Below are 27,065 nucleotides of genomic sequence, written 5' to 3' on the forward strand. Positions count from 1 at the left end.
AAGACACGGGATTAGAAAGACCTACGATTTGAACGGGCAAGGCAGCCCTTATTTTAAGTAAAGGTTAGTTGGATTTGCGACACGAGGCACAAATCAGCACCTACTACTCATTGTGAGAGTTACTAATGGGCCTTCATTCCCATGTGTGGCCGTGTGGGACTGAAGTTGCACCATAAAATCAGAGTCCGGCAGGGGCCCCTTTAAGGCCAACCGAGGTTGACTCAGGGCGTGAGCTTTCGAGGGCAAGCGCTCTTCCGCAGACGAAGAACTCCCGGATTCCACCTGATCTGTTCTTCTCCAAGTTAAATAAATAGCTCCTTGTGTGCCATTTCAGAAACAGAGGGTGATTGTGTCTGGTCCCTCAGCTCCCTGGGTGGGACGGGCAGAGTCCTTCTGGATGGAAATTAGGATCTGCAAGAATGAGGCACTTGGAGAAGAACAGGTCGGGTGGAGTCTGAGGAAGAGCGCTTGCCCTCCAAAGCTCAGGGCCCGAATCAATTTTGGTTGGTCTTAAAGGGGCCCCTCTGGTTTCCTAATGGGCCTTCGGTGTTCAGAAGCGGTCCCCGTGCGCCGTTAGAGCCTCCAGCTGCAGAGGCAGTGTACCTGGGCCCCAACGTGCCCTGCCTCCCCGTGCGGAGGCAGCCTCTCTATCGGGGCTCCGTCCCCCCTCGGCGCCCGGCGCGCCCTCCTTGGCCAGGGCTGTGCGCGCCCCGCCCCGCCCGCCGGGCGCTGAGTGGCAGCAGGCAGCAGGCAAGCGGCAGGCAGGCAGGCAGGCGCGCGTCTCCGCCGCCGCCGCGCAGGCAGGCGGGCAGGCAAGCGGGCAGGCCAGGCAGGCAGGCAGGCAGGGCGGGCGGGCAGGAGCAGCAGCGCCGCGAGATGCTGCAGGAGCGGCGGCGGCAGCGAGGGCGAGGGCGGCGGCGGCGGCGGCAGGCAGAGCCGTCAAGCGCGCCCAGGAGGTCGGTGCGCGGCCAGCGCGCCCGCCCAGCGCGCCGCTCCTGAGCGCCTCGTTCGCTGCCGGCCGGCCGGGCTCGTCCGCCGCTCGCCGCCGGGGCTGAAGGCCGAGCCGAGGCGAGCCGCCGCGCCGCGCTTCCCCGCCGCCCGCCGCCCGGCATGCCGGATGTATGGACAGTGTGGCCGAGCAGAGGTTGACAGCCGCCGGCCTGGCCGCGCCGCACCTGGAGCACTACAGCGTCCTGCATTGCACCATGACCCTGGACGTGCAGACGGTGGTGGTCTTCTCCGTCATCGTCCTCCTCTTGCTCGTCAACGTCATCCTCATGTTCTTCCTGGGCACCCGCTGAAGGAGACTCGCCGCCGCCGCCGCCGCGCCTGCTTGCCAACCCCCCGCCCTCCACCCCGCTCCCTCCCGGCCTCGGGCCCGTAAGCGGAGCGCGGGAGTCCCGGCGGTGGCCCCGGAGGCGACGGGCCACTCGCCCCCAGACAAATTCGGCCGCCAGAGCCCCCCCCCTCGCCCCCGCCCTTCCCCAGCCCCCCTCGCCCCCACATCGCACAGCCAGGCCAGCGATCCAGCCCGCGGAAGAAAGGGGCACCGAGAGACACCCAAGCCGAGCCCGCCAAAGAGGGCTGGGGAGAGCGGCTCCGGACGCAACATGGCCTCCCCGTGATCTGTATGACGTTGGTATATTCTCTCTCCCTAAACCTTTTTCCGTGTCTTGTCTTTTAAGTATTGCCTGTAAGCGGATCTGCACCGGGCGGTTCGTGACTGACCGCTTGATCGACTGAACGATGGTGGTGATGATGATGATGATGATGATGATGATGATGATGATGGTGGTGGTTTTGGCTCCCCAACCTTGCCCTCTCTGAGTGTGGAGCCGATCCGTAGCTGTTCCCAATAAATGTTGAGGGGGCGAGGTAGACAGAAGGGGCAGTTTTGCATTATAATGAGGGTGGCCGTGGCTGGTCTGTTTGTGTCTAAATTAACCCCCCCAAGAAAATGGCCCTTTGGTCGTTGTGGCCGTACAAGCCTCACTTTGAGCCAGGCGACTGGAAAACCACAATGCCTTTGGGCAGGAGAGATCCAGGCTAGAGAACGTCAAGGCACTGACGCTTCTCTAGGTCTCCAGAGCCAGGTTTGTACTCAAGGAGAGGGCCACACAGGGAGGGAATCTGGGCCAATCTTTTGGCTGGACTTGAAGGCCCAGCCACACCTTTATTTAGGCTGATTTATTTCATTCTGTTGCCTTGAGATTGTGGCTTGATTCCTTAAACACGGAGCATCTTTCCAGTTCTCCCTTCACACCAATCCTCGTGCTCTTCAATGCGCTGTAACTCAGAGGGCCAGTCTTGGGCTTCTAGCGTGGGCATTCCCTTCTTCCCATCCTGGCAGAAGAAGGCTCGATTAAAAAGAAAATTAAAATCAAAAGAGGTTGGGTTTGGCAGCGCCGTTTGGAGCAGGGGGGAGATGAAGAAAAAAAACCTTTATCCACCAGAGAGATAACAAGATGCCGATGGGTTGAGGATTAACTTGATTGTCATTGATTCTCTTGACAATGAACTGCTAAATTAAATAATATGCGATTGAAGAAAGGTGACCGCTAGTTTCCAGATTTCCTATTCAGGTCGTTGGGGGTGGGGGTGGGTTGTAAAATTTGTTGCATGAGAGATGGCTTGAGGAGGGAGGAAGAGGATCCAGACTGCAAGCATAAAAGGCAGCATCTGAGCAATGTGCCTGGTGCGCGTGCATTCCTGCCACACTTCAGCCATCCTTTCACTGCAGAAAAAACGTTTGCCTTACAAAATAACCTCTACAGCGTCTTGACAGTGTCGGCTGCAACCATTCCCCCGTTAACGTGAGCCGCTTCCCCCTGCCCACATGACAGCTCCTACGTATCCATTGTCCGCTCTGTGTGCAGGTATGTTTGTGTGTTTGTGCGTGTTCCCATGTTGTAATTCTGTTCATATTTTTACATGGCCAGGTGCTGGTATTTGAAATTTTATTTAAAAATCAGTTTGGCTCTTGAATAGGGTAAGCAATAAAGGACGGTGACTGGGGGCGGGAGGATAATGGAGGCAGATTCTACCTGTGGTTGCTGCATTTTACTAGATTTATGGGGTAAGAATTGTTGAACACAGAGAACCGAAATATAGTTGCATAGGAAGTAACACCACCGTTTGTGCTGGGTCTGTCGCTTGAACTTCCAGTAACTGCTGCTGGGAATTATTTCCCCCCACTTGTAGATTTCCCAAGGAACAGCTGGCCACCAACTTCATGAAGGACTGGAGGAGGTTTGGGATTGTTCCTCTCTGAAACCCCCGATGAAGCTTGTTTAGCCCCCTGAGTGTCTCACCCCCCTCAGTCTGCAGAGAAGTGTGAGCAACATGTCAGAGCACAAGATATTGTGAGCTGGATTTTTTTTTAATCTTAAAAATGGGATAATGGATGGACGCTGTATCTGTGCGGAGGGAAAGATGAATGAGTCACAGCAGGAAGGGATGGATGGAGAAGGAGATGGTATGAAGCATCTCGGAATATTGTTTGTGTCTCTGAGACTAGATTGGGACACGTAGGCTTATCCAAAAATAATTTCTACAGCAGAGCTTGGCAACTGGCAAATACCACCACCTGGGTGAATCACATTTTTTTTTCATGTAGAGGCTTTGTCATTTCTCTCTCTCTTTCCCTGCATGTCCGTGTATGTGCAGGGAGACTGTAAAGATTTTAGCATCTGAAGCAGGGGTAGTCAAACTGCGGCCCTCCAGATGTCCATGGACTACAATTCCCAGAATGCGAATGCTGGCAGGGGCTCCTGGGAATTGTAGTCCATGGACATCTGGAGGGCCGCAGTTTGACTACCCCTGATCTGAAGTATTTATTTTGACATGATTGTAGTGACACCCATAGATTTCAGCAGTAGTAATTTTTTAATTCTACTTTGGGTTGTGTGTAAGCAAAACCAGATTTCCAGATGTGCATTAGGATATGCTAGTGGGGGGATGTAGTTTTAGAAAATGGCAACAGACATTATTCTTGCCTTTAAGAATTACGACCAGAACAACCAATACCTATACCAAATTTAAGCTAAGAATTTACTAAAATTCTTTCTAGACCAAAATGGTAACTGATTGATGCATGCTCTCAGATTATTTGGAAATGAATGGGCGGAACTCCCTTTAGGATTGTACTGTTAGGCTGTTTTACACCAACAAGTATAAGAAAGCCGTGACCAAAGATTTGATGTAGCTCATATCTACATTCAGGTTGAAAATAACACAAACATAATTTTCAGTGTTTGTTAAGCAAGGGATAAATTTGGTTTGGGCTAAGTAGCATGAGAAGAAAATCTTCTTTCTTAGTGATGAACTGTGGAGGTTGACCAATTTTTAAAATCTTTATGTGTAGCTCAGGCCAGTATAAATTCACTTGCAAGTAGGTCTTACTCCAAAGTAAAGGTTAAAGCACAAGATGGCACCCTAAAGATGAAGCCTGAAGTACTCGTCCAGATTTTCAAACTAGCCTCTGCACCTGTAATCTTACACCTAGCAATGGGGGCTCGGACCTGCCACTGCTAGAAGTAGAGCAATGGGGAAGTGAGCTTTATGAAATGCACATAGGGAGGCCTTTGGGGGACTGGCACTTGGCAGCATTGCGATCATGGTGAATGGGTTGCACTTTGCCAGATTTGGATGGCAGCCCCACAACTGGTGCTTGCAAACATGACTTCATTGATCTCTATGGCACATTCTGGTGACCCTGCAGAGCTGTTGGTGGTCTTCTGGGCCTTCAGAATTTTGCATTTGGAAAGCCATCTTCCCCCTTCTCCATGTAAAAACAACACCCTTCTTAAACGTAAATCCATCTTGGTATGTAGTTCTGCGGGAGAAATAGAAATGAGCCACATTATTGTTATTGTTATTTAAAAGCAGATTCTCCAGGCATGAGCATTTCCCCCTATTTAAGGGCAATTCCACATGCTTCATTTATTCCTGGTTTTCTTGGCAGTCTGTTTGTGAGCAGTGGAATTGGTTTGGGCACAGCTGTTCTGCACGTCTGCCCTCACTGTGCCGTTTTCACAATTGCAGTCAGTTTTTTTCCCCTTCTGCATGTGCCTTCAGTAATGAGATTTTCAAGGGAAGGTTGAAAATCAGTGACGTCACAGTGCCTCCCCCTTTTTATTTCTGCCCATACTTCTATTGATATTACAGCTGCATTTTTTAAAAGAAAAGACACTAAAATATCATTATATTGGTTTACTGTAGTAATGATTGGTTAGGCAGGAAGACACCACCCCCTCCCTCTCCCCTCGTATCTCTGTGCGTGAGGACTAGAGACACCTAAAAATGTGAGATGGGAATTTGGAGAACCAGCTCAAACTGTAATTAAAAACCCCTATTGATATATTGATTTTTAGTGCCATTTAAAAAAATATATTTTTTAAAATATTAATCTTGGAGGAGGAGAGGCAGTGGTTTGAACACCCCCATCGCCAGAAAGTGGGCAGGAGTGGGTGGGACAAAGGAAACGAACAGAAACATCACCCGTGAAGAAAAAGCTGATTCAGAATTGGCCTCCAGGAAAAGATCAGAGTAAAAGTGGTCTTAGATGGGGAGGGGGGATGGGGAGTAAAACAAAAAAGGAAGTGAAAATGGAAATTCATGAACGGCCAGAACTAACAGGGGAAAAGCCCTGAGAGGGGGGGGGGCGGGGGGCAGATCCTGGCAACTCTGAGCACGTGTGGGCTATAGACCATAGACAAAAGCCTTAAATGACTGCTTGCAAAGTTATGGGCTACAGCAGGGGTGGGCAAACTGTAGCCCTCCAGATGTCCATGGACTACAATTCCCATGAGCCCCTGCCAGCATTTGCTGTATCCAAGAATAATGCTGCTTTTTGCAGGTATCATAGCAACCCCTGGGCCAGTCACATGCTCAGAGTTCCAGGTATCCGCCAAGATGAAAGAAACAGCCCCTATTCCAGAAGGAATATTCCCTCGTACTGTTCGAACTCTGTCCTTTTCCACATATGACAGGCTCCCTTTGTGTCATTACTAGCCTCTTCACCCCCCCTTTCTAACCCCCCACCCCCACCCCCACCACAATGCATTGCACATCCTTTGGGGGTGGGGGACCGAGAGACCCAGGGTCATGGGGCAGCTCTGAGACTTTTCTGACCTACTTCAACCTAATCATTAACGATAGGAGGATATGTATTTATTCATTTTTGACCCCCCCCCCCATCCAGTGAGAATGGCCAGAAAGTAATAATTCTGAGTTATTGATCTTAAATGAAGAAACTGACTGGATTCCAGAGGAATGGGTGTGTTGGGGGGGGGGCGATGGCACACAGAGCCAGGAGCTTCTTCGAGCATCACTAATAGTTGCATGTTCCACCTAATTCTGTCCTCCCTCCCCCTCCCTCCCTCCCCGCAGCCCTCTCTCTTTTCATAATGTGGTTATATTTCTCTTTGGATCAGGTATTCTGTACACAGTCCAACTGCTGTGTATAATGACCGAAGGAAAATTGCCAAAAATCAATGTAAGTTTTAAAAACAAACAAACAATGCAATTCATTTCAATTAATGGAACCCACATTTTATAATTCTCCCCCCCCCATCTTGTCGTTTTTTCTCTCCCCCTTTAATTGTAATGGTTGCTGCTTGTGATGACAGAAACATTGTCCTTAAATTCTCCCATCGTATCCTTGCATGGATGCTTGCTTGCATGTATGTCTGGACATGTCTTCTCTGCTTTTGCTGTGCAGCGTCTTGTGAAAGATGCCTCTGTGCTGAGGGGAAAGAGGAAAAGGAACAAGGTATGTTTTATTCATTATGTAAATAGCTTTCCTTTTTTGAACTGGGTGTCATAATATTATTTAGAATGCTTTCCAGCTGGTAGTATAGGAAAGGAATTAGTCACGTATCAAATATGGCTAATTCTTGTACAGAGCTGATAGTTCTTTCTTGCTAATGTATAGATCTGTTGTAGAGACAATGGTTTGACTGCCTTTGAGTTTCCCGTGGAAGGGAAGAGGGATCCAGATGTGTGCATGGGTGTGAGGCCAATTCTCCTCCCTCAGGAGAATCACATGGCCTTTAAAATGCAGAAGTCTTGTGCGCCAGTGGCTAATCTCAGCCAGAGCTTCAAGGCTTGGATTTTTAGTATTCCTTTCGAAGCGAATGTGGAGCTGAGAGTTACAGTGATTTATATACTGCTGCCTAAAAATAGATGCTCTTAGAAGGAAAGCCACGGAGAGGCCGTGCACTTCTTTATCCAATGTGCTGTGGGTGAATTTCCTGTGACACTTGGCTCCTGTTTTGGCGAGAGAGGAGGATTTTATCTGCAGATGACTGAGATTCCCCCCCCCCCCAGCCCATCTCTCTCAGCCCCTCAACCTTCGCTTGTAAATCCCAGCATGCCCTTAGCAGTTCTTGCCCTGGCTATCTATATCCCTTTTGAGGAATATCATCTCCTTCATCATGGGGCAACATTGTCTTCTAGCATTTGTCAGGAAAGCAAAATGACCCAAGGATTTATTTTCTTCTTCATTCCATTGATAAGTTCTTTGCATTGCTTGGTTGAACAGGAGGACTGAAATTAGGAAAGAGCGCTGGGGCTTGGGGAGCACTCACGGCAAAGTCATTGGAAATGTGGCTTAGGGTCGATATTTTTTCATGACTGGGTCTGCTAAAAAAGCCCCGGGAAGCTGTGCTTCAGTACACAGTTATGGAGCAAGTTCACCATAGATCAAATTTACATAGGCCGAATTGATACTCTAATTTTGCAAAATTAGGTTTACAATTGTACTTAGAGAAGTTATTCCATCTCTCTCTCTCTCTCTCTCTCATTTTTATCACACCATTCTTCTAATGGTCCAGTGTCAAATGGCCTCCAGTGGTCTTCAATGGAAAAAAAAAATCCAGAGCATTCTGTAGCTTAATGGCTTGAGCAGAGTCGTCTGAAATTCTGCCAAGGCGGAGGTCCTGTGGTTTGGGGGGAAGGGAGCAGATCAGGAAGCGCGATTACCCACCTTGGCCAGGACGCAACTGACCATCGCACCCCAGGCAAGGAATTTGGGGGTAACCTTGGACACCTCGTTAACATTGGAGGCCCAGGTCAAAAAGGTAGCGGGCCAGGCTTTTCTCCACTGTGATCCATGCGACGGTCACCTCCAGAATAGATTTCTGCAACTCGCTCTACGCGGGCCTGCCCCTGCACCTGATCCGGAAATTACAGCTGGTACAAAATGCGGCTGCTAGGGTCCTCACAGGAACAGCTTGGGGGGCCCATGTCGGCGCCTCCCCTTTTTCGATCGGGACCCCCTCTACATCAGCAGTGACCCCTGGTTTCCCGGATAGTTCCGCCGCCATCAGGTGGGGTGGGCTGGGGGGGGGTGTTAGGGATTGTTTTTAGGTGTTTTATATATTAGGGGTTTTATGGGGGTTTTACATGTTGTTACCTGCCGCGAGCCTCAGGGGAGCGGCGGGTTAGAAATCCAATAATTAAAATAAAATAAAATAAAATAAATTCAGCCATTTATTGTGAGCTGGGAAACAACAGTAGAAAACGTAGGGCGCATTAATGGGTCTGTTAGGATGAAAACTATTATCTGCAATCTGTTAATGTCTATATGACTCTCATAGTACTTTTCTATATCAATCTGGGACCACCTTAATGAAGGGAACTTAATGGCAGAATCGGCTGCTTATGATCTCCCTTGTGAAGACCTCACCAGACTGTAACTGTAGCCTCTGATGATATAGCCTGATGTTCTATCTCTGTATACCAACTTTTCTCCACTTTTTCACCATTGAGGAGCCCCTGACACATTCTTCAGGCTCTGAGAAACCCCAGAAGTGGCCTGATGGTGCAGAAGACGGTTGGGAAGCAGAGCTGCCTAAATGCCCACCCAGGGGCCTTCCCTTTCCCAGCGCCTCCAGGCCCATCGTTGGCCATTTGGGAAGGAAGGTTGGGTCAGCTTGGCCATATTTCATATCACTTGATAAATGTTCAACAAATTTCAAAAATATATTAAAAATTAATTAACTCCCACACATTCAGGAAGCCCTTCCAGGGCCATCAAGAAACCTCAGGGTTTCACAAAATCGTGGTTGAGAAAGACTATTGTAGCTGGACAGTGTCCTGTTTTGTCCAGGCCTCAGTGCTCTGGATCAGCTCTTGGTCAGCCAGATCGATGTACTGCCAATATTGCTTGTAACAAAATTGCTTTCTGGGGATATTGATAGTCATATAGTGCCCTCAATGTATATGAAGCTGGGCAGTGTGACATCAAAAAGTTAGGTCCCTGCTCTGAGGCACTCACAATTTACATTTCAACAGAAGGAAAGCCAAGGAAGGATGGAAGGCTAGTCTTGATCCCTGGTTGGTAAACTCATGCTGGGAGAAGCGGAGAGCGACAGTCAGGAACGTTATCAATAGCTCTTTGAGCCAAGGTAGGCCTCCCATAACCCTGAAGCAGGCAATTCGTTGAAGGAACCTGGGCAAAAAGATATATTGAACCTGCTTTGGGGAAGGGGAAAGAACATGATCAAAATCGCCAGTTAAAGGTTTAGCAGGTGGTTTGCCTTGCTGCTGCAACCCCACCTTCCCTGGAGCAACAAGAGAGGGGGGACTTTGTGTGAGACTGGTCCTTCCTCTCCCCCCTCCCCAAAATGTTCCTAGCACTTGCAAAGGAACTTCAGGGTTTTTGGATGACAATCTGCCTCTGAACCTTTTCAGGCCTGACTCCAGTCTAATAGACCTTTAAGGATGTATTAGAGCTGTACTTTCTGGTTAGTGTTCTTGGATCTCTTGGCAGCCTTTGACATCAATGCCCACTCAATACTGATGACGTGCATGGAAACAGAATTGGGAAGAACAGAATCCGGACAGCTGAATGTTGTTGTTGAGTGGTGTAGCTGTGGAGACCAAGTGAGCAAGATGGAATCTCTCTTGAGAGGTGTTTTTTTTTTAAATATTTATGTAAAATGTAGCCTACAGCTTTGGAGTGTGATGTCTCCAAGATGTAGACGACACCTTAGTAGAAGTCTCTTTGTCTCAACCACTGGAAGTATCTGTCTCTGTCCTGGGCCAATGTCCTGGTTCAGCTGTGAAGTGGGGAGAAAATTGTAGTGGAATCCAGGCTAGGCAGAAGTATGGTGGTCACTAAGAATGAAGTCTCCAAGAGCCCAAGTACTTCTCACTGTTGATGAGACAAAGCCATCTTTGACTGGGAGGTGCTTAAGAATGCTCTCATCCTCTGCACTTCTGTCGAGAAACAAATCAATGCAGTCTTCAAAGTCATGTTCTGTTGTCTCCATCTAATGCAGCAGTTGGCCTGCTGCTTGGACTCTGCCAACTTGGTCATGCTGATCTATGCCTCGAAGCTGAATTATTCTAATGTGCTCTATATGGGGCTGCCCTCCACAAAAGATGCCCTGGAAACTTCAGCCAATACAGATGCGATGGCTTTCCTTGCTGATTACCATTCACACACTGTGCCCATTTTAAGAACATCTTGCTTGCTGCTTATGGGTTTCCTGGGCCAGTTCGAAGTGCTGGTTAAATCACCTATAAAGCCCTTCACAGCCCCCCATCTTCCAAGAGTCTTGGGGGTTGGTTGCTCTTTTCTTAGCATGCCAGTATGCAGGCAGGTCAAGCCAACATCTGCCTGTAGAAAGCTTTCTTTTCAACGATTCCTGTATTATACCGTGGTCCTCCTGAGTATGTTGGAAAGCTCCCCAGGGTGGGCCCTGTGGGAGCTTTTCGCAGGGCCTGCAAAACGGAGCTCTTCCACCAGGATGAGAGATAGGGATGTGAGTGTCCTGCATAGTGCAGGGGGTTGGACTAGATGACCCAGGAGGTCCCTTCCAACTCTATGGGTAAGGCCAGGTGGCCAGGTAAATTGAGGCTACTCCTACAGAAGCAGCGGTAATGAATTCGATCTGCACCCTCTTCCTCCCCCTCCTTCTTAGATGATTAGGATATTATTAGTATGGAGTCATGTTTGCCACCGTCTTTATGGTCTTATGGTTTTATGTAATAATAATCTGTTTTAATTGTTAAGGGTTTTTTTTTACTGGGTTTTTAACAGAGGTTGTGACCCACTGCGAGCCTCCAGGGAGCGGTGGGCAATAAATTCAATAACAACAACAACAACCACAACAACAGTGCTAGTATTTTGGTGCTTCTGCAGTGATGTGCTATTTAAAAGGGCCATTCTGGTCAGCGTATGGCATCTCTGAGAGGGGACGTATGACTTACCTTTGGTTCTCCGGATCTACTTTAATTATTGTCCATGTAGTTCTAATTGTTATGCGGTTTCGTCTGAGATGTACTTTGGATGACAGCCAGTCCTCTTAGGAGGGAGGCAGGCTAAAAATGCCAAACAAATAAGGAGGATTAGAATTGGCAAACACAGTTACGCTATTTGCCTTGTTGCTGATAGTGCACGATGGGCACTGCTTATCCAACTGAACTGACCTTCTTTTGCCTCTGTACATCACTACTTGGGAGTAAATGCCATGGAAACCGGTGGGATTTACTGCTGAGTAAACAGCAGAAGACTGAATGGCTGGCCTATGATTATGTTTCTCTTGGAAATGTCACGAAAACATGCCTCCTCATTAAGTAACCTCATTTCCCAATTTTACCCATGGGATTTTGAATTTAGATTTTACCTCGGTGTTTTCGGAGTGGCACTGCTTGTGCCAGGAAAAAACAACAACAACAACAAAACACATCAGGAAATGCGACTGCATGACAGCAGCGCATGGTATGCTAGCCTCCAGCCAGCAGATATTTTTGGAACGTTATCAATGTGCTTAGATATGAGTTTCAGAAAATGCATGAGGGCAAGCCAGATACTTGGCTGTGCATGGGCAAGGAGCGTCTTGTACACTGCAAAGTATGTGCTGAGAGCCTAGGTTCTGTGCCTTTCCCAAAAATCCGAGAATGCCTTTCCCAGATGTTCTTCGTGACTTAAAAGGGGGTCAACTGCAGCCCTGTCGGCTGGTAGCTGTAATGCTACAGAAGCTGCCTGATTAAGCTGCAGCCGTCCCTGGATTTGGTCAGTATTTGGACAGAGCGCTGCCAGACACACTGGTGCAACATCAGAGGAAGAATTCGTCACTCTGCGTTGGCATGAAGAAAGGTTGCCGGATTCAGGTGAGCTGTAATTTCCGCCCCGGAGGCCGTGAGTCTAGCTCAGAGGCTGGCCCTTTCAGCTCTGGTAACAGGCCCTCCGGGTGGAGATTTCTCTGCTGCGGGATACAGGCTGCTAGGCATCCCTAGGTATACTATTCATGTGTGGCCACCTGCTAAAGAAAACTGTATTTTTCTTTGTTTGAAAATAATAATTTCTCATGTAATAGGAAATGTGGCTACTTGTTTTCTGCCCTTTTGTTTGCACTCCTGTGTGCTGTTTAATCCTGAACCCATTGCGTCTCCCCCCCCCCCAAAGTAGTCACATCTTTGTAGCAGAGAGTGAAATAATTCTTCTGTATACATTTTGGGTGTGAAGAGAGTTACCTTGGTGTGACCTGTTATTTTTGGTTCCTCCTTGGATAGAAAGCCCGGCATGTTTACTGCCTTCCTTCCGGCATACGCTAAGGACAACTCCATGTGCCGGCCTTAACAGTGGACATCTTATTTATATCGATAATGCTTTTCATCACTGACCTTACGGATATGTTGTCTCAGACAGTTAGTATTTCTGCTCCTCTAAGACCGTCCAGAAAACTATACATCTAGAATCGTGTATTCTGGGTGCCTCTCCGGCATTTTGATCCCCTCCTTAGTGGAAGGAATTAGGAAAATATCTCTTGCCGTGTAGCTAACGTCCTCCTGCCTGTGTAGGTGGCATGGAGAATGTTCCTTGTTTTCTTGGCAATCCAACAGGAAACCCTGGTGCCATTGCCTGCCCTCAGAGGCACAGAAGGAAGAGAGGGAAGGTTTGCCTGCCAGGATAAAATCAACAGTCTCAAAACAAAGCATCCCCATTTCCTAGTGTGGCTTTCATCTCTGCCAGAACTGTGGAACAAGCTCCAAGAGCGAGAGCCAGTGCTGAACCTGCAACTTACTTGCCCACAGTAGGAAAACCTCTGCCCTCCTTGGTGGACCTGAGGGAGGTGATGGGGAGAGAAGGAGAAACACAGTGATCTTTGCTACAGAGATTTAGGTGAAATTCATAGAGGATCAGCCAGAAATAATGTCATCTCCTATCTAAATTTCACCCTCCTTGTCACCACCCTCAAAATTTCCCTGTACAGTCTTAGTGCATGACCGAGGAGAACATGAATGGGACATTCCACACGGACATAGATGCACAAACCCTTCCTTCTGGTATCCTTTAAGCGGTGGGTACTTGATCAGTCCAGTTACCCCTCCATTTTTGTGGGCCCTTGACCAGTCCAATTTACCTTCCATATTTTTTTTGTCTCATCTACTTTCAGCGTTCCATGCTTTCTGGAGCATTCTCAGCCTTCATCATCTCAGCCTTCATCAGTTTGTTTATTTTCTTTCTCTTTCGGCTAATTTATAAAGTTGTGGGGTTTTTTTCTGTATACCTGAGGAATCTCCTCCTGCGGCCATGTATGTGGTAAGAATAACTGCTGCATTCTTTGTGGATGGTCAGGTTTTTCTGGGGCACCCACTCAGTCCTTAGGTATAGTTAGGATAATGGGGTTGATGATAAATAGCTGCATTATGTATTCAGGGGATGTCGGCAGAACTGTTTCTCACATCTGGGCTAACCTCTGCTCTGTGAACACGAGCCTTCGTTCAGTCATTCTTATAGACCAATTCAGGTGTGGTCTGAAGCAGTCGGAGAAAGTTTGTCCACTGGCCATTTTCAAGAAATGTGTTCAATGTGAGATCAAAACACTTCATTTGGAATGAGCAAAACTTTTGTCTGTTGTGCCTTGGAAAATCCCACAATGTGGGTGTCTGCCTGGTGTGCAAAAAGTTTATAGCAAATGCTCAGTCATGCCTCACATGGCTTTATTGGGAAAGGCATTATTGGCTACGGATCCATTCAGTGCTCCCTTGGAACCAACATCGGTCCCTATGGTTCCTTCAACTGTGTGGGTACCTAGGCCAGGAACACCTTCAGTCCACTCCAGTGGCATCCCAAGAGAACTGCTTCGGTGGCACCTAAGATCCTGGCATCTGAACATTCTCATTAATCAGATGCCATGAGGAATCCAAGAAGCACTGCACGTCAAAACATTCCTACCATCCAGTGCACTAGCAAGGTTCTGTCTAGAGGCTCAGGTCCAGGCATGGAGCTGAGAATCTTCCTCCTTACACCCTGTCACTTCACCTGGCCTGTACTAGACATTCTATCTCAAGTGCAATGAGACCATCCTGAACCTGAGGAGGTCTCAGAGTATGCCATGGTTTACATGAATGAGCCAGCAGATCTCTGCCTCTTTCAAGAATAATTTTAGGAGGTAGATGATAGCGCCTTGGTGATAGAGACAACCCTGAGAATACTTGCAACCTTTCGCTGAATTAGAACGTTTGGGATCCTGCCCCCATTTCTCCAAATGAGGTTCTCCAACTATATGGGAAACAGCTTCTTTGTGTAGCCAAGACTCAGGGGCTCAGCACTACAACATCCAATTTGCACCCAAAGAATGATCCTCATCAGGCTTTTATTTGCATACACCCACTACAATCACACTTCCAATTTGGATCTCACAATTCTAATTTGGGACGGATCAGTCTCAGTTCCTACCACACCAAGAAAACTGAAGAATAATAAATAAATCAGGATGTTGCAGAATACCTGGCTCTCCATCCCCTGCCTTCCTCAAGTAATAATCAAGGACACGCACAGGAGACACCTTCTGGGGCAACAGTGCTTTTCTATTGACGTGGAGACTTGGTGCCTCAATACGATTGGAAGAACGTTCTATTCTTCCTCGGCACTCAACTTTCATATAGCCAATTTCCAGGCTGTCATGAAATGCTATCTTCTTATGGAGCAACCTCTCCAAAATAGAGATCCATTGCCCAAAGAATACAAGTCTCTTGTTTGACAGTGATGGGCAGGCTATGGGTCTTGGCCTCCATGACTCCATCCTGCATCCCTCTCCATCAGCTGGTGTCCAGGGTACATTCCTTGGTTGCCATCTCCTAGATTCACCTCTGTCTGTGCATTATCTAATGTATTAAAATACCTCTTCTTAGAAGATTACTGAATATGTTTCCACCTAAGCAATGAGTGATCTCTCTCTGCGGCACTAGCTGCTCTATTGGAAACCCTGTTTGAACCCTTGTCTTCATGCCCCTTAGCATTCCTTTCGATGATAGTGGGAATGGCCTTAGCTAGATGAATGGAGCTGTACTGGAAGACAACCCCCCATTTCTAAAAGTTTTTCTGGGGAAAATAGTTCTTCATTCCAGGCTGGAATTCCTTCTCATGTGTCCCAAGAAATTGTTCTCCCTGCCTTTTTTTCCTGATCCTAAAGCAGAGGAAGAATCACACTTCCTTGATGTTGTGAGCCATTCTTTATTACTTGAATAGAACAAAACAGTTTAGGAAATCTAGGTCGCTGTTTGTGTGTTATGGGGATCCTAAAAATGGTTAAACAGCTTCTTCTCAGTCTATCACATATTGCGTCGTCTTGGCCTTATGGGCGTCTTGTAGAGTCATGGAGCTGCCATGTGCCTTGAATGTCAGAGCACATCAGTCAGAGCTCAAGTTTCTCCAGCTGCATTCCACTGAAGGGTTCCGGTGGGACAGATTTGCAGGGTAGCTCTCTGGGTGACAAAGGAGATGTTTATCAAGCACTGTGCCCTCAGCCTTCATTCCAGGAAGAAAGCTAAGTTTGGGAAAGTGGTGCTGTAGTCTTTGTTCCAGTGAGAAGCTCAACTCCCTCCTCAGGTGTGCGGCTTGCTAATGACCCAACATGATGCTGTACAGGGAGACAAAAGATGAAAACAGGGTTGCACTTACCTATAACTGTTGTTCATCAGTGTCTTTGTGCAGACACACATTCCTTCCCTCCAACTCTGTTACAAGCCCTCATGGGTGTACTTCTCTTAGCAACTAGGGAGAGATCTTAAAATCTTATTTTAAAGCATATTTTATATGGTAAGGTGGTCACCGTGTATAGCCTTAGGAGAAAAGTTTTTTTTTCTTCTTCTCTCATCTGGAAGTCTTGACCAGGTGCCTGGCTTTTGTGGTCCTTTCTTGCATGCTCAGGGAAATTCCGATCTCCACTTTGGGGTCAGGAGGCAAATTTCTTCCAGACCACACTGGCCAGAGATACTGGGTTGGGGGGGGCATCCTCTGGGCATGGAATTGGGGTCACTGTCGGTGGGCAGGGAGTTGTGAGTTTCCTGCATTGTGCAGGCAGTTGGACTAGATCAGCTGTCCCCAGCCCCCGGTCTGGGGACTGGTACTGGGCCATGGATCAGTCGGTACAGGGCCTTGGCTCCTCCTCGTCCTCCTCCCTGGCTGCTGCCTCAGGGGCTGCCCTGCCACTCTGTCACCGGGTCACCTTTGGTGCTCTCCAGTGGCCACCATGGCTGGGGCTCCCTCTCGGCATGGCACTGTGCAGCTGCTGCTGGAAGCACCCCCCAGCGGGCGGCGGGAGGTCAGGGGCACCGGCAGGAAAGCAAGCAGAGCAAAGGCTCAGTTGGCGGTGGTGACATCCCTTGGCAAAAGACTACCCCCCCCCCCGGGCCTCAGTAAAATTGTCAAGCGTTGACTGGTCCCCGGTGATAAAAACGTTGGGGACCACTGGACAAGATAACCCTGGAGAACCCTCCCAACTCTACGATTCTCGGTTTTAATTTTGACAAAAACACATCTTATTTTATTATACCACAACTATTTTGTTAGACATAAAGCTGCTTTATTTGCTATCGTGGCACCAAAAAAAAATCAAAACCCAAATCACAAAATCAAGCCCGTGTCAGTCATGCTAGCAGGGGCATATGGGAATTGTAGTCCATAGACGTCTGGAGAGCACATAGAATCTAGGAGAAATGAGAGTAAGAGTGGCATCTAATTTCTTTGGAATTCCCTCCCTTCCTCAGACTTTGCACTACTCCCAGATCTCCAAGAATTTCCCAAACGGGAGCTGCCAGCCCCTAAGCCAGTGGGGGACAGGGGTGAGGCCTGATTTTGTATTGAAGCTGGTACATAAATGAAGGGAAGATAACCTTTCTCGGTTTACTCCTCCGTGTCCGTCACATGAGATCTTGCTGCAGCGGCCGGAGGGGGGGATGCCTAAAGGACAGAGTGGTGGGGTTCGGATTCATGATAATGATTGTTGCCCGTCCCCTGCGAGGTAAAGCCCCTTCCCTCTATTCTTTTGCTGTGCTTCGCCACCCCCAGTTCAAAAACTCGGAGATCTGTTTTTAATCACTGGCAGGATGGCAATGACAAAGAAGCCCTGAGAAGAAACACTTGGAGTGATTTATAGGTTGGTGACCAGCCGCCCAGCGGCATCCCCCCCTATGCCGGCCGCTGCCACCCTGCCCAAGAACAAGGCCATTGCAGCTATCTTGTCACGCCTGCCTTGTTTCCCCGGGGGGGGGCATCCCCCCCTCCAGCAGTCTTGGAGAAACAGGGGCCTCGGCTCCGAGAGGCGGAGGAGAGCGGCTTGTAATTAATGGAGAGAGTCAGCAATCACTCACCGGTGTTTAGATGACAGCCAAATGGATTTTCTGAGTCCCTCTGGTCAAGTTTAGATAAATCTAATCCCCACTGCGCCCAGGGCCAGGCTGCACCAATCTGCTGGAAAACTGATGGTGCTGCTGGAGAATTGTCAGAGACTTTCCAGTTGGATTAAAGGAAGAAGAAAAGGAAGGAGCAGGCCAAGAAAGAGACGGAGCAATACGTCTGGTGCCTCAGAGCTGTTCTTCTTTGCACCTTAAGGCGCACTCTGCAGGCTGGGAGAGGTTTGACCCCAACCTGGAGACTCTTGCCCTCCCTGGGAGGTCATGGGGCCCGTGGAATTGGTTTCTGGCAGTGTTATTAATACAAACAATTTCATTTTGCCAGGCAAGGGGGAGGGGGAGGTTCAGAGTGCTTCTTTCTCCCTACACATCAACAATGTCACACACCTGTATATCAGATGAGAGTCTGGATTCGAGAGGTGATGTCCTGGCAGATGGAGCCCTGGAAACTCCTGTTTTTGTAATTAAATCTGGGCTCTATCTCTGCTGCCCCCAACCTCCCCTGCCTATAGCTTCTTCATCATGGTTTGAACCTGATCATACCCCGATCTGATCTGAATCGTTCCCTCCAGCAGATCACTTTTCCCTGACTAGCCAATGTCAGGTCACAACAATTGCAAATTTTAGAGATGGGATCCGGTACGGCTAGATCATATTCTCTTAGTGCTACATTCATCTCTAGCCCAGACACCTGTCTTGGCAGCCCCAAGGCCCTTTTGGGGAATGCGTTCCCATTTCAGCCTCGACATTATCGACACTCCTCTCCAACACTTTAGAGCTGCCTTTTAATCGTGGGGGAGCCCCTGAAAGAATTTTTCAGGCTTCGAGGAGATTTGAGGGGTGGAGGCTGAGGAGGGAGGGGTTTGAGGAGGGGAGGGGCTTCAGTGGGGTGCAGTGCTGTGGAATCCTCTTGGAAAGAGGCAATTTTCTCCCTGTGGACTGTTCTCTGTTGCCTAGAACAGTGGTCCCCAACCTTTTTATCACCGGGGACCACTCAACGCCGGGGACCACTCAATGCCTTTTACTAAGGCCCGGTGGGGGGGGGTAGTTTACTCCTCTCCTCTCAACCACTGCCCTAACACTCTCTGATCGCTATGGTAATGTTTAAACATCCCTTCAAAATAAGATACAGACATGCCACAACAATGAAGTGTGTTGTAAAGGGGGGGGGGGGGGGAGAAGGCGTCCTTCGGGACCCACCTCCGATTAGTCGAAGGACCACATGTGGTCCGCGGCCCACAGGTTGGGGATCGCTAGCCTAGAGGATCAGTTGTAATCCAGTCACCAGCTGGAGATTGGCCAACCTAGCTGCCCCTAGTCAGAGCATACAGATGGACCATTGGTTGGAGCTTCACTGCTAACTGAAGAAGGGAGTTTTGGCTCTCAAATTCTCTCAGAATCTTGTTTGTTAAGGTGCTGTTGGTCTCTTGGTCTGCTTGGGGCCTGCGCATATCTGCTTTTATAGATAGCTAGAGGGAAAGGGATGCTGCTTGCAGCATGTACATGCATCATACTGTCGCCTGCAGTATTATAATTGTCGGTCTGCGTACTGGTAAAGAGATGCCTTTTAATGACATGTTGTTATTACTCTCATTAACTTGCTTTCATTTTCAGCGTTCCTGTGATCGAATGATCTTGAGCAATGGCAAAAAAGAATAATATATTATTTGCTAAAGGAAACTATGCTAGAGAGAAATTCAGTGACCCGCAGGCTGTGTTTGGGTGACTGTCTAGCAACAACTATGGTATCTTATCCCCCCTGATTAGATGAGGAACATATCAGAAGCAGAGAGATCCAACAGGTTCTAAAAATGCTAAGCACTTTTATTCACAACAATGTCGAGGGCAGCTTTGGATGGTAGCCATGCTGGTCGCCGGTAATACAGCTACTTTTGAGTCCAGAAGCATCTTAGAGGCCGACAAAAATTTGGGGGTAAAAGCTTCCGAGAGTCAAATTCTTGTTGGTCTCCAAGGTGCTCCTGGACTCAGATCCTAATGTGGAGAATTTCCCCCCTATTCCCAAAAGAGAAGTTAAATCTCTTTAACAAATTGCTTTGCATCCAGCAGTCTGATCACACTAAATCTTGTGTCTCTGCATTAAACCTGTGAACTTCCGGCTGCTTGGTCCCGGTAGGGGCTGTGAAACATGGTGGAGGATTACGGTTACATAACTGTTTGCAATGAAGAACTCCATTGCAGTAGAGGCAGGATGGCTTCTGCAGGCAGCCTCTGTTTGCATCTTCGTGCCATCAGGGGTATGCGATTCTGCCTGCTGACCTCGTTTTCTTCCTGCTCCATCAGATTTGCAAATCGGGTTCTGTTTGGCGTTCCCCTTTCTTGCGTCCCCATCTCCAAGATAATAGCAAGAGCAATGCTTAAAGAAGCTGGCTTTTCTAGCCCTTTTTCTGTGCTGTGCGAGAACATGTCTCTCTCTTTGTGCGTGTGATGGGGGGAGAAGCAGAGAATGCCCCCCTTCTCCTTCTAACAGCACTGTATTGCTAGAAATACATGCAGCAGTGCCCTTTCTGCCTCCCTCTCACCCACTCATCCGCCTACGTACAAAACAGATTGTAATCAGCAGCCCATTTTAGCCTGTGCCTCCGTGTGCTTCCTGTATGCTGATTCGAGGTGTTTTTGTCATCTCCCCCCCCCCGCCAGCATGTGCAAATGTTTGTGATTGCTGTATAGATTAACAGTAAATTAGAAAGGATTCTCGGTGTTGTGTTAATTAGCAGTGGCGCTACAAGAGGTCCACGCTGTCATGTACAGGCATTGGCCTGATCCTTTAAGAGGAGAGCCCGTTTCTTTCCCTAAACATTGTCAGTTTGGGCTGCACTGCATTATGCATTTCTACCACATCGCCGGCACAGTTCAGAGAGGCTCGTCTAGCGCCGCCCTTGCACGGATGGCCCGGTGGATAAGCAGTGGGGGGTGGAACCTGCAAGGGGAGAAGAGCCAAGTGGCCCAGAGCTGGACGGAGCTGAAGAGGGCTAGCAGGCAGGAGTCACTCTACCTCCCTGCTCTCTGAAAGACAGAGAGGGTCACCAAGGGAACCAGTTGCGAGTGAACATTAAGTACATTAAGTACAGCTGTTGAAAAGCAGTGAAAATGCAGTTCTTCACAATCTTATTTGCTCAGCTGAAATAACTTGCCTCATTTCATGCTCTTTTTGTGTATTGGGAATTGTCAGATTTTTCAGTTGGTTTTGATACTCTTTCCTTTGAATTGCTTTTGCTGTCTTTTCCGGGAGAATTTTCTGTCTCAGCCCAGGCTGCCCTTAGCCTCCTTGCCTTTGGATCCTCTTTGGGTACAGAGTCCTCCCATAATTATGCACATTTTCATCAGCACTGCTTAGCAAATCCCCCCTGAGGACCTAGTAGGTTAAACCTGGTTTCTGGGGTTGCCAGGCTCCATGTGGGACCTGGAGATTTCCCAGAACGACAGCTGGTCTCCAAACAACAGAGCTGTTACCCTGGGGGGAAGTGGTTGCTTTGGAGGATAGATTACGTGACATCATATCCTGCTGAGAACCCAGACTCCACCCCCAAAATCTCCAGTAATTCCCAATCCAGAGCTGGTAACTCCACTAGTCTCTGAGATGCTCTGCCTTTGACATGTGAAGCAGAATTCATCCCTCAGCTGCTTGAAATAAAAAACGCTTCTACAACTAGGGGTGGGTTTCAGGAGCTCAGCTGGCACCCCACCCTCCTTGCTGTCTTTTACTTCATTTATACCATACTCTTCTCCCCATTGGGGGCCTAAAGTGGCCTACAGTGTTTTATCCTCACAACAATCCTGTACTGTAGGCTAGGCTGAGAGTCTGTGGCTGTCCCAAGGTCACCGAAAAATCTTTCGTGACAGAGTGGGAATTCAAAGCTGGCTCTTACAGATCCCAGTATGGCATGTTGCCACTACACCACACTTCCCAGGCATAGCCATAGGTGGGGTTTGCAAGGGTGTGATTTGCCATTTCCTGGGAGGGGGCCGGATGTGTAGGTGCAGCTGAGGGTTTCTATGCTGACAGTATGGTAGGGACAATCCTATGTTTTGGTTTGCCTTTTGGAATATATGCAGGTTGCTGGGGGGGGGGTGCCCATGGGAGAGAGCACAGCACTTAGCACTGTATTCAGGGCTGTCTTTGAACAACCACAGCTTTCAGACCGCACAGTGAGAGGCAATGAGGCATAGAACATTTTTTAACATTGAGAAACCCCTGAAACATTCTAGTCCAACCCCCTGCAAAATGCCGAAAGTCACAACTACCTGCCCACCCACAGTGACCCCAGTTTCATGATCGCCCCCCCCCCCCCGCCCACCAGCTGGATGGACATGGAAGCTGAAGGCTGCCCGATATTCCCCCCCACCACGAGACTTTATTTCAGCTTATGAAACAGAGCTGTGCATTTGTGACCCCAAATATCGCTTTTCTGGCTTTATAGGATCGGTGCTCACCTCTCTGCCTGCTCCAGTTGGTCTGAAGTGTTATCAGTTTTTGTTTTTGCAATAAACTGTTTTTTTTAATCCTTTTAACCCATCGCTAATCTTACCCTCTTACCCTCTTGGCTCCAAATCTGTAGAAGGTGGATAAAAAAGTTATTGCCTCTCCCCCTCCTGCCCTTAGCTGCATTGACAAAGAGCCATGCCCTGCTTGAGAGGAAGACGCCCTAGTGCAGGGCAGTTCCTGTGGCTTATGAGGGGCAAACTAAGGCTTCAGGGTTGCATTATGGGGCTCCCTGCAGAGCATAATCTATGAAATGCATGTATTTGCAAACCCAAATATGTCACATTTGTAGTTTACATTTTTAGAAGCCAAATGTGTGAAAAGGTCCCCAGTGTTCCATAGTACTGAAAATGTTCGCTGATGAAATTGCCAGCTCTTGGAGTGAGAAAAAATGTCCTGCCCTTTCAATAGAGGCCAAACAAGATGTTATTTACCAGGCAACGGTATTTTCATTGTGCCACGAAAAGCCTCACCCGCCCATTCCCACATATCCAGCCTGTGTTAAAACAGCAGGACACCTTTAGTCCAAACCAACATGCTGAGATCTTCAAGGTGAATCTGCTTGCTACGAAAATGTACCTTATCCAAACTCCTTTGATGACACAGGAGGCAGGCTCCTGGTTAGATTGTCTCGATGTTCCCTGGTGTAGTTTGTCTTCTTGAGCAAACGGCCGCTCTGAACAGCTTTGTGCTTGTATAAGAGTTGCTTGATTGTTGTCTTTTTGTCCAAAGCAAGACCAAGATGAAATAGAAAACCTGCATGTTTAGTGGTATTTATTTAAGAAGGGATTATAAGAACTGGTTGTAAGGTTAGCTAGTTCATGGACAGACTCCACCTGCACAGTAAGGGACCCAAGTAGTAAGTCTCAATTCAAATGCCACACATTTTCTTTTAAAATTGGAGATGGTAGAGGCAGATGAGTGGGTGGATGGGTGGGTGGTGCTACAAAAATCCATGAAATCATCATTTGAAATAATGGAATAGGACACATCCCAGTTCAATTAGATCAGGCTTCCTCAAGCATGGTTTCATGAAACCTGGGGTTCTTGATGGTCCTGGAAGGGTTTCCTGAATGGGTGGGAGTTAATTAATTTGTCATACACACACACATACAGAAAGAGGGGGGGTGGGGGAGGGGGGTGGAAGATGGATTGATGGGTGGGACAGACAGACAAACATAGACATAGACATAGACGTAGAGAGGATGGGAAGGGAAGGGGCCTTGGGCGGCGATGTACATAGCTCTGCTTTCCAACCATATTCTGCCTGATTGTGCCACTTCTTGGGGGTTTTGAAGCCTGAAGAATGTTTCATGGGTTTCTCCATGGTAAATATAGTTGAGAAAGGCTGAGTTAGATGCACCTGAACAGATCACCTAGCAGTTGATTGCCTGTTTGCCCCCGATGGGCAGGTTGGGAACTGAACCAGTGGGTATTCAGGCACACTTAGGAGGAAGAGATATACAGCCTTGTAAAAGCCTGTGGGGAGGCTGCAGGAGAGGGCTGGAGCCAGAGGTCTTTGCTAGGGCCTGCGGCGGGTCAGTGAGAGCAGTCAGATGAAGTGGAGGAGGTTAGGTGGATAGAAGACAGGGAGAAACAGTATAGAGCAGGGGTCTCCAACTTGCTGCCCATTGGTACAATGGCACCCCCTGACACCTCCCTCCCTTGGCACCTGACAGGTGTTCTTAGAATGTGGACAGGACTGGGTGGGACAGGACCAGACTTCTAGACTGAGCTTGGGAGATCTTATTAGCTGTGCAGATATTCTGAAAGCTGTTCCAGCAACAGATTCCCGCCCCCCCCCCCCCAGCATAAGGATCTTCACCGCATCAGCGTTTGCGCATGCACAAAAATATCGTTAAACATGATGTTCGTTTTAAAAGGCATCTTGTTAAACAGAGCTTCTGCCTGAAATATTGAAGAGTTGCCATTAGGACTAAGCATGGCCTCCCGCCCTGCCCTTTTGTGGCTGTCTCAACATCCTGCAGCGGCCGCCTTGCTGTTGCACCCACCAACTTCTTTCAGAACCTTAAAAGTACCCACAGGCTTGAAAAGATTGGGACAGGCCTAGAATCTGGGTTCGAATATCCACTCGGTGCATAAGCATGGCCTTGGGCCAGTCTCCCTCCCTCCCCCAACCAACCTTTTATTAAGATAAAAGGAGAAACACAAATGGTGCCTTGAGTTCCTTGGAGAAAGAGTGAAAGAGGAAGCACAAGCTAGGCAGGTAGAAAGTTTCTCGGGAACTTCCTCCTACAAACTCCAGAACAGAAAGATGCATTTAGAGTGCAAGGATTGTGAATTGTGAGTGGACGTTGGGCAAAATCTTTTAGCCTTAATGGCAGGTCCAAGAGGGAGGGGAGGGACAAAAGGCAGGAGGGTATATAGCTCTCTGGTAGGGTCGCCAATCAACCTTTCTCAAGTTTTCTACCACTGAGAAACCCCTGAAACATTCTTCAGGCTTCCAGAAACGCCAGAAGTTGTGCGGTCATGCAGAATATGGTTGGGAAGCATAGCCATGCATGCGCCCACCTGACGCCCCTGCTCTTCCCATCCCATTTGGGGGACTGACGTGATCATATATGGTCATATGACCAAATAAATGTTTAGCATTTTTTTTTAAGTATAAAGGCTGAGAGAACCCTGAGATTACTGAAGAAGAAGAAGAGTTGGTTCTTATATGCCGCTTTTCTCTACCCAAAGGAGTCTCCAAGTGGCTTCCAATCGCCTTCCCTTCCTCTTCCCACAACAGACACCCTGTGGGGTGGGTGAGGCTGAGAGAGGCCTGAGATTACTGTTCAGACAGAAAAGCTTTATCAGAGCTGTGTCGAGCCCAAGGTCACCCCGCTGGCTGCATGTGAAGGAGGAGGAGGAGGGGATCAAGCCCAGCTCGCCAGATTGGAAGCTGCTTCTCTTAACCTCTGCACCATGGTGGCTACACCTCTGGGTTTTTAAAAAGCTGCACAGCAGGCAGAAAGTCAGCAACTTTTTTAAGCTGTGCATTTTCATCACACTTTAACACACACCCCAGGCACTCTTTCAACCCGCTTTCAGTCCCCTTGTCGACTGGATTTCACTGTGTGAAGTGGCAAAATCCGATGGCAAACTGTCCCTGGAGTGGGTTGAACCAGCATTATTTAATATGTGGGAAAGCATCCCACAGTTTGACTTATCGTGCATGCATTTGTAAGCCTTAGTTGCAAATGTGGGTGGAGGCATGTGGGGCAGAAGTATGGAATCTGACCGAGGAGCCCCACATCCCCAACCTCCCCGCCACCACTTGCAAGGACGAACATGAAATTTCCCCACACACTGTGGTCCCCAACCCTCGGTCCTTGGATCAGTCGGTACCGGGCTACGGCTCCTCATCCTCCACCCCGGCTGCTGCCTCGGGGGCCGCCCTGCCACTCTGCTGCCGGCTCACCTTTGGTGCTCTCCAGCGGCCGCCATGGCTGGGGCCCCCCCTCAGCGTGGCATGCGCACGTCCCTCGGCAAAAGACTACCCCTCCCCGGGCCTCGGTAAAAAGGTTGGGGACACACACTGCCCACACAAACTTTGTTTGCTCCGAGCCTGAGAAGAAACAGCATCATGAGGCCACTGTGGTGGGTTCTCTGAACAGATGTCTAAGCGTGGAAGCATCTAATGCCATGCATTGTCTTCGCCATTGGCAAACGCTCAGTAGGGAGACGCTGCAAATGGAATCTGTGTTGCCTGAAGCCTAATCCCTGAGTTAATAAAACATAAAGACGGGTGGATGTAGAATAGCTTGGCTCAAAAGTGGAAGAGAAATAGAACAGCAGGAGGAGGGAGGAGAGAAAAGGCACTGTAAACCGAGTTTATCGCGTGTAAAAATGTGAATGTTTCTTACAACCTTGGGGGGAAAGCACTATTAACGGCTCAGCGTCCTGCGGAATTCCATTGAAAGCAGAGGGCACGTTTCCGCCCCACAGAAATCAATGGGCTCATGCTGTTCTTCTCCCATGGAACTCTGGGGAAGGTAGTTCTGTCAGTGGGCTGAGAAATCCCTAACAGAAAAAGAAAACATCCGACTACAATTCCCAGGAACCCTTGGGGGGAAATGCTTAAGAAGGGAGTGGAACAGCAGATCAAAGCCAGCTTGCTGCTCAGTGTCTGGAGTGATCCATAAGGATAGATTCAAGTGGGTCGCCGTGTTGATCTGAAGTAGCACAACAAACTCAGAGTCCAGTAGCACCTTTAAGACCAACCAAGACTTATTCAAGGCGGGAGCTTTTGAGTGCATGCACGCCTTGAATAAATCTTGGTTGGTCTTAAAGGTGCTACTGGACTCTGATTTTGTTGGAGTAATCCAGGTGAAGAAGCAGAGTTAGTATCCTGCACCCACCTCAGGTGCACCTCTCTACTTTCCCTGTACAGGTGAAGCCCTGTCTGCCTGAGACCCTGCAGAGTAGCTGCCAGTCTAGGGTCAGTGAGACTGACTTTGATAGCCCAATGGCTGAAGGCCATGTGTTGAAGGCAGATTCATGTGACCTCCTTCAAAGGGCACTGTTCCCATGATGGTGGCAGAATCTGCGCTCTCCCCATAGCTCCCACAGAGAGTTGCTCTGTGTCTCTGTTTGCTCCCCAGTGGACATCACGCCTGGTGTTCTGCTAGGGGGTTAGCGCTTGCAACATCTGGCAGAAACATGAGGGGTAATTTTGCCACAGGGAGCCCTCTGCCTCTGAGAATTCTTTGAGCTGCAGGGCCACTGCTTACACCCGTCTATCTTTATCTTGCACGGGTTGTTTCTGATAAGAAGTGAGCTTCTCATAGGGGCACAGGTGTCAGAACTGTCTCTCTCATTCCCATGCTGTCCCCAATATCCACTGATATGGTGGAATATAAATTCACAACCTGGATCTATTATGCCAGGGGTGTGAATAAGAATGCAA

At 48.5% G+C, this 27,065-nt stretch overlaps 2 protein-coding genes across 12 annotated transcripts in view; both read left to right on the plus strand.

Moving 5' to 3' along the window:
• ARHGEF9 (Cdc42 guanine nucleotide exchange factor 9) overlaps positions 1-27,065 on the plus strand; it is a 248,261-nt gene that overhangs the window by 119,087 nt on the left and 102,109 nt on the right. Inside the window, exons 1-2 of one of the 11 annotated variants that reach the window (XM_077307306.1) lie at positions 1,321-1,628; positions 6,435-6,496. The exons of 6 other annotated variants lie outside the window; for them this stretch is intronic. In XM_077307306.1, coding sequence (XP_077163421.1) covers positions 6,467-6,496 — 30 coding nt within the window. In that variant the 5' untranslated portion in view covers positions 1,321-1,628; positions 6,435-6,466. Of the gene's footprint in view, positions 1-1,320; positions 1,640-6,434; positions 6,497-11,857; positions 12,124-27,065 lie in introns of those variants that run through there. 4 more of the 11 variants (XM_077307309.1, XM_077307311.1, XM_077307310.1 and 1 more) reach the window with 4 other exon arrangements.
• LOC143822320 (uncharacterized) lies at positions 853-1,301 on the plus strand. The gene has a single exon (XM_077307315.1). It carries the CDS (start codon positions 1,122-1,124, stop codon positions 1,299-1,301), a length of 180 nt encoding a protein of 59 aa, XP_077163430.1. The 5' UTR covers positions 853-1,121.

Source organism: Paroedura picta, chromosome 13, assembly GCF_049243985.1.
Source record: "Paroedura picta isolate Pp20150507F chromosome 13, Ppicta_v3.0, whole genome shotgun sequence".
NCBI classification, from domain to species: Eukaryota; Metazoa; Chordata; class Lepidosauria; order Squamata; family Gekkonidae; genus Paroedura; species Paroedura picta.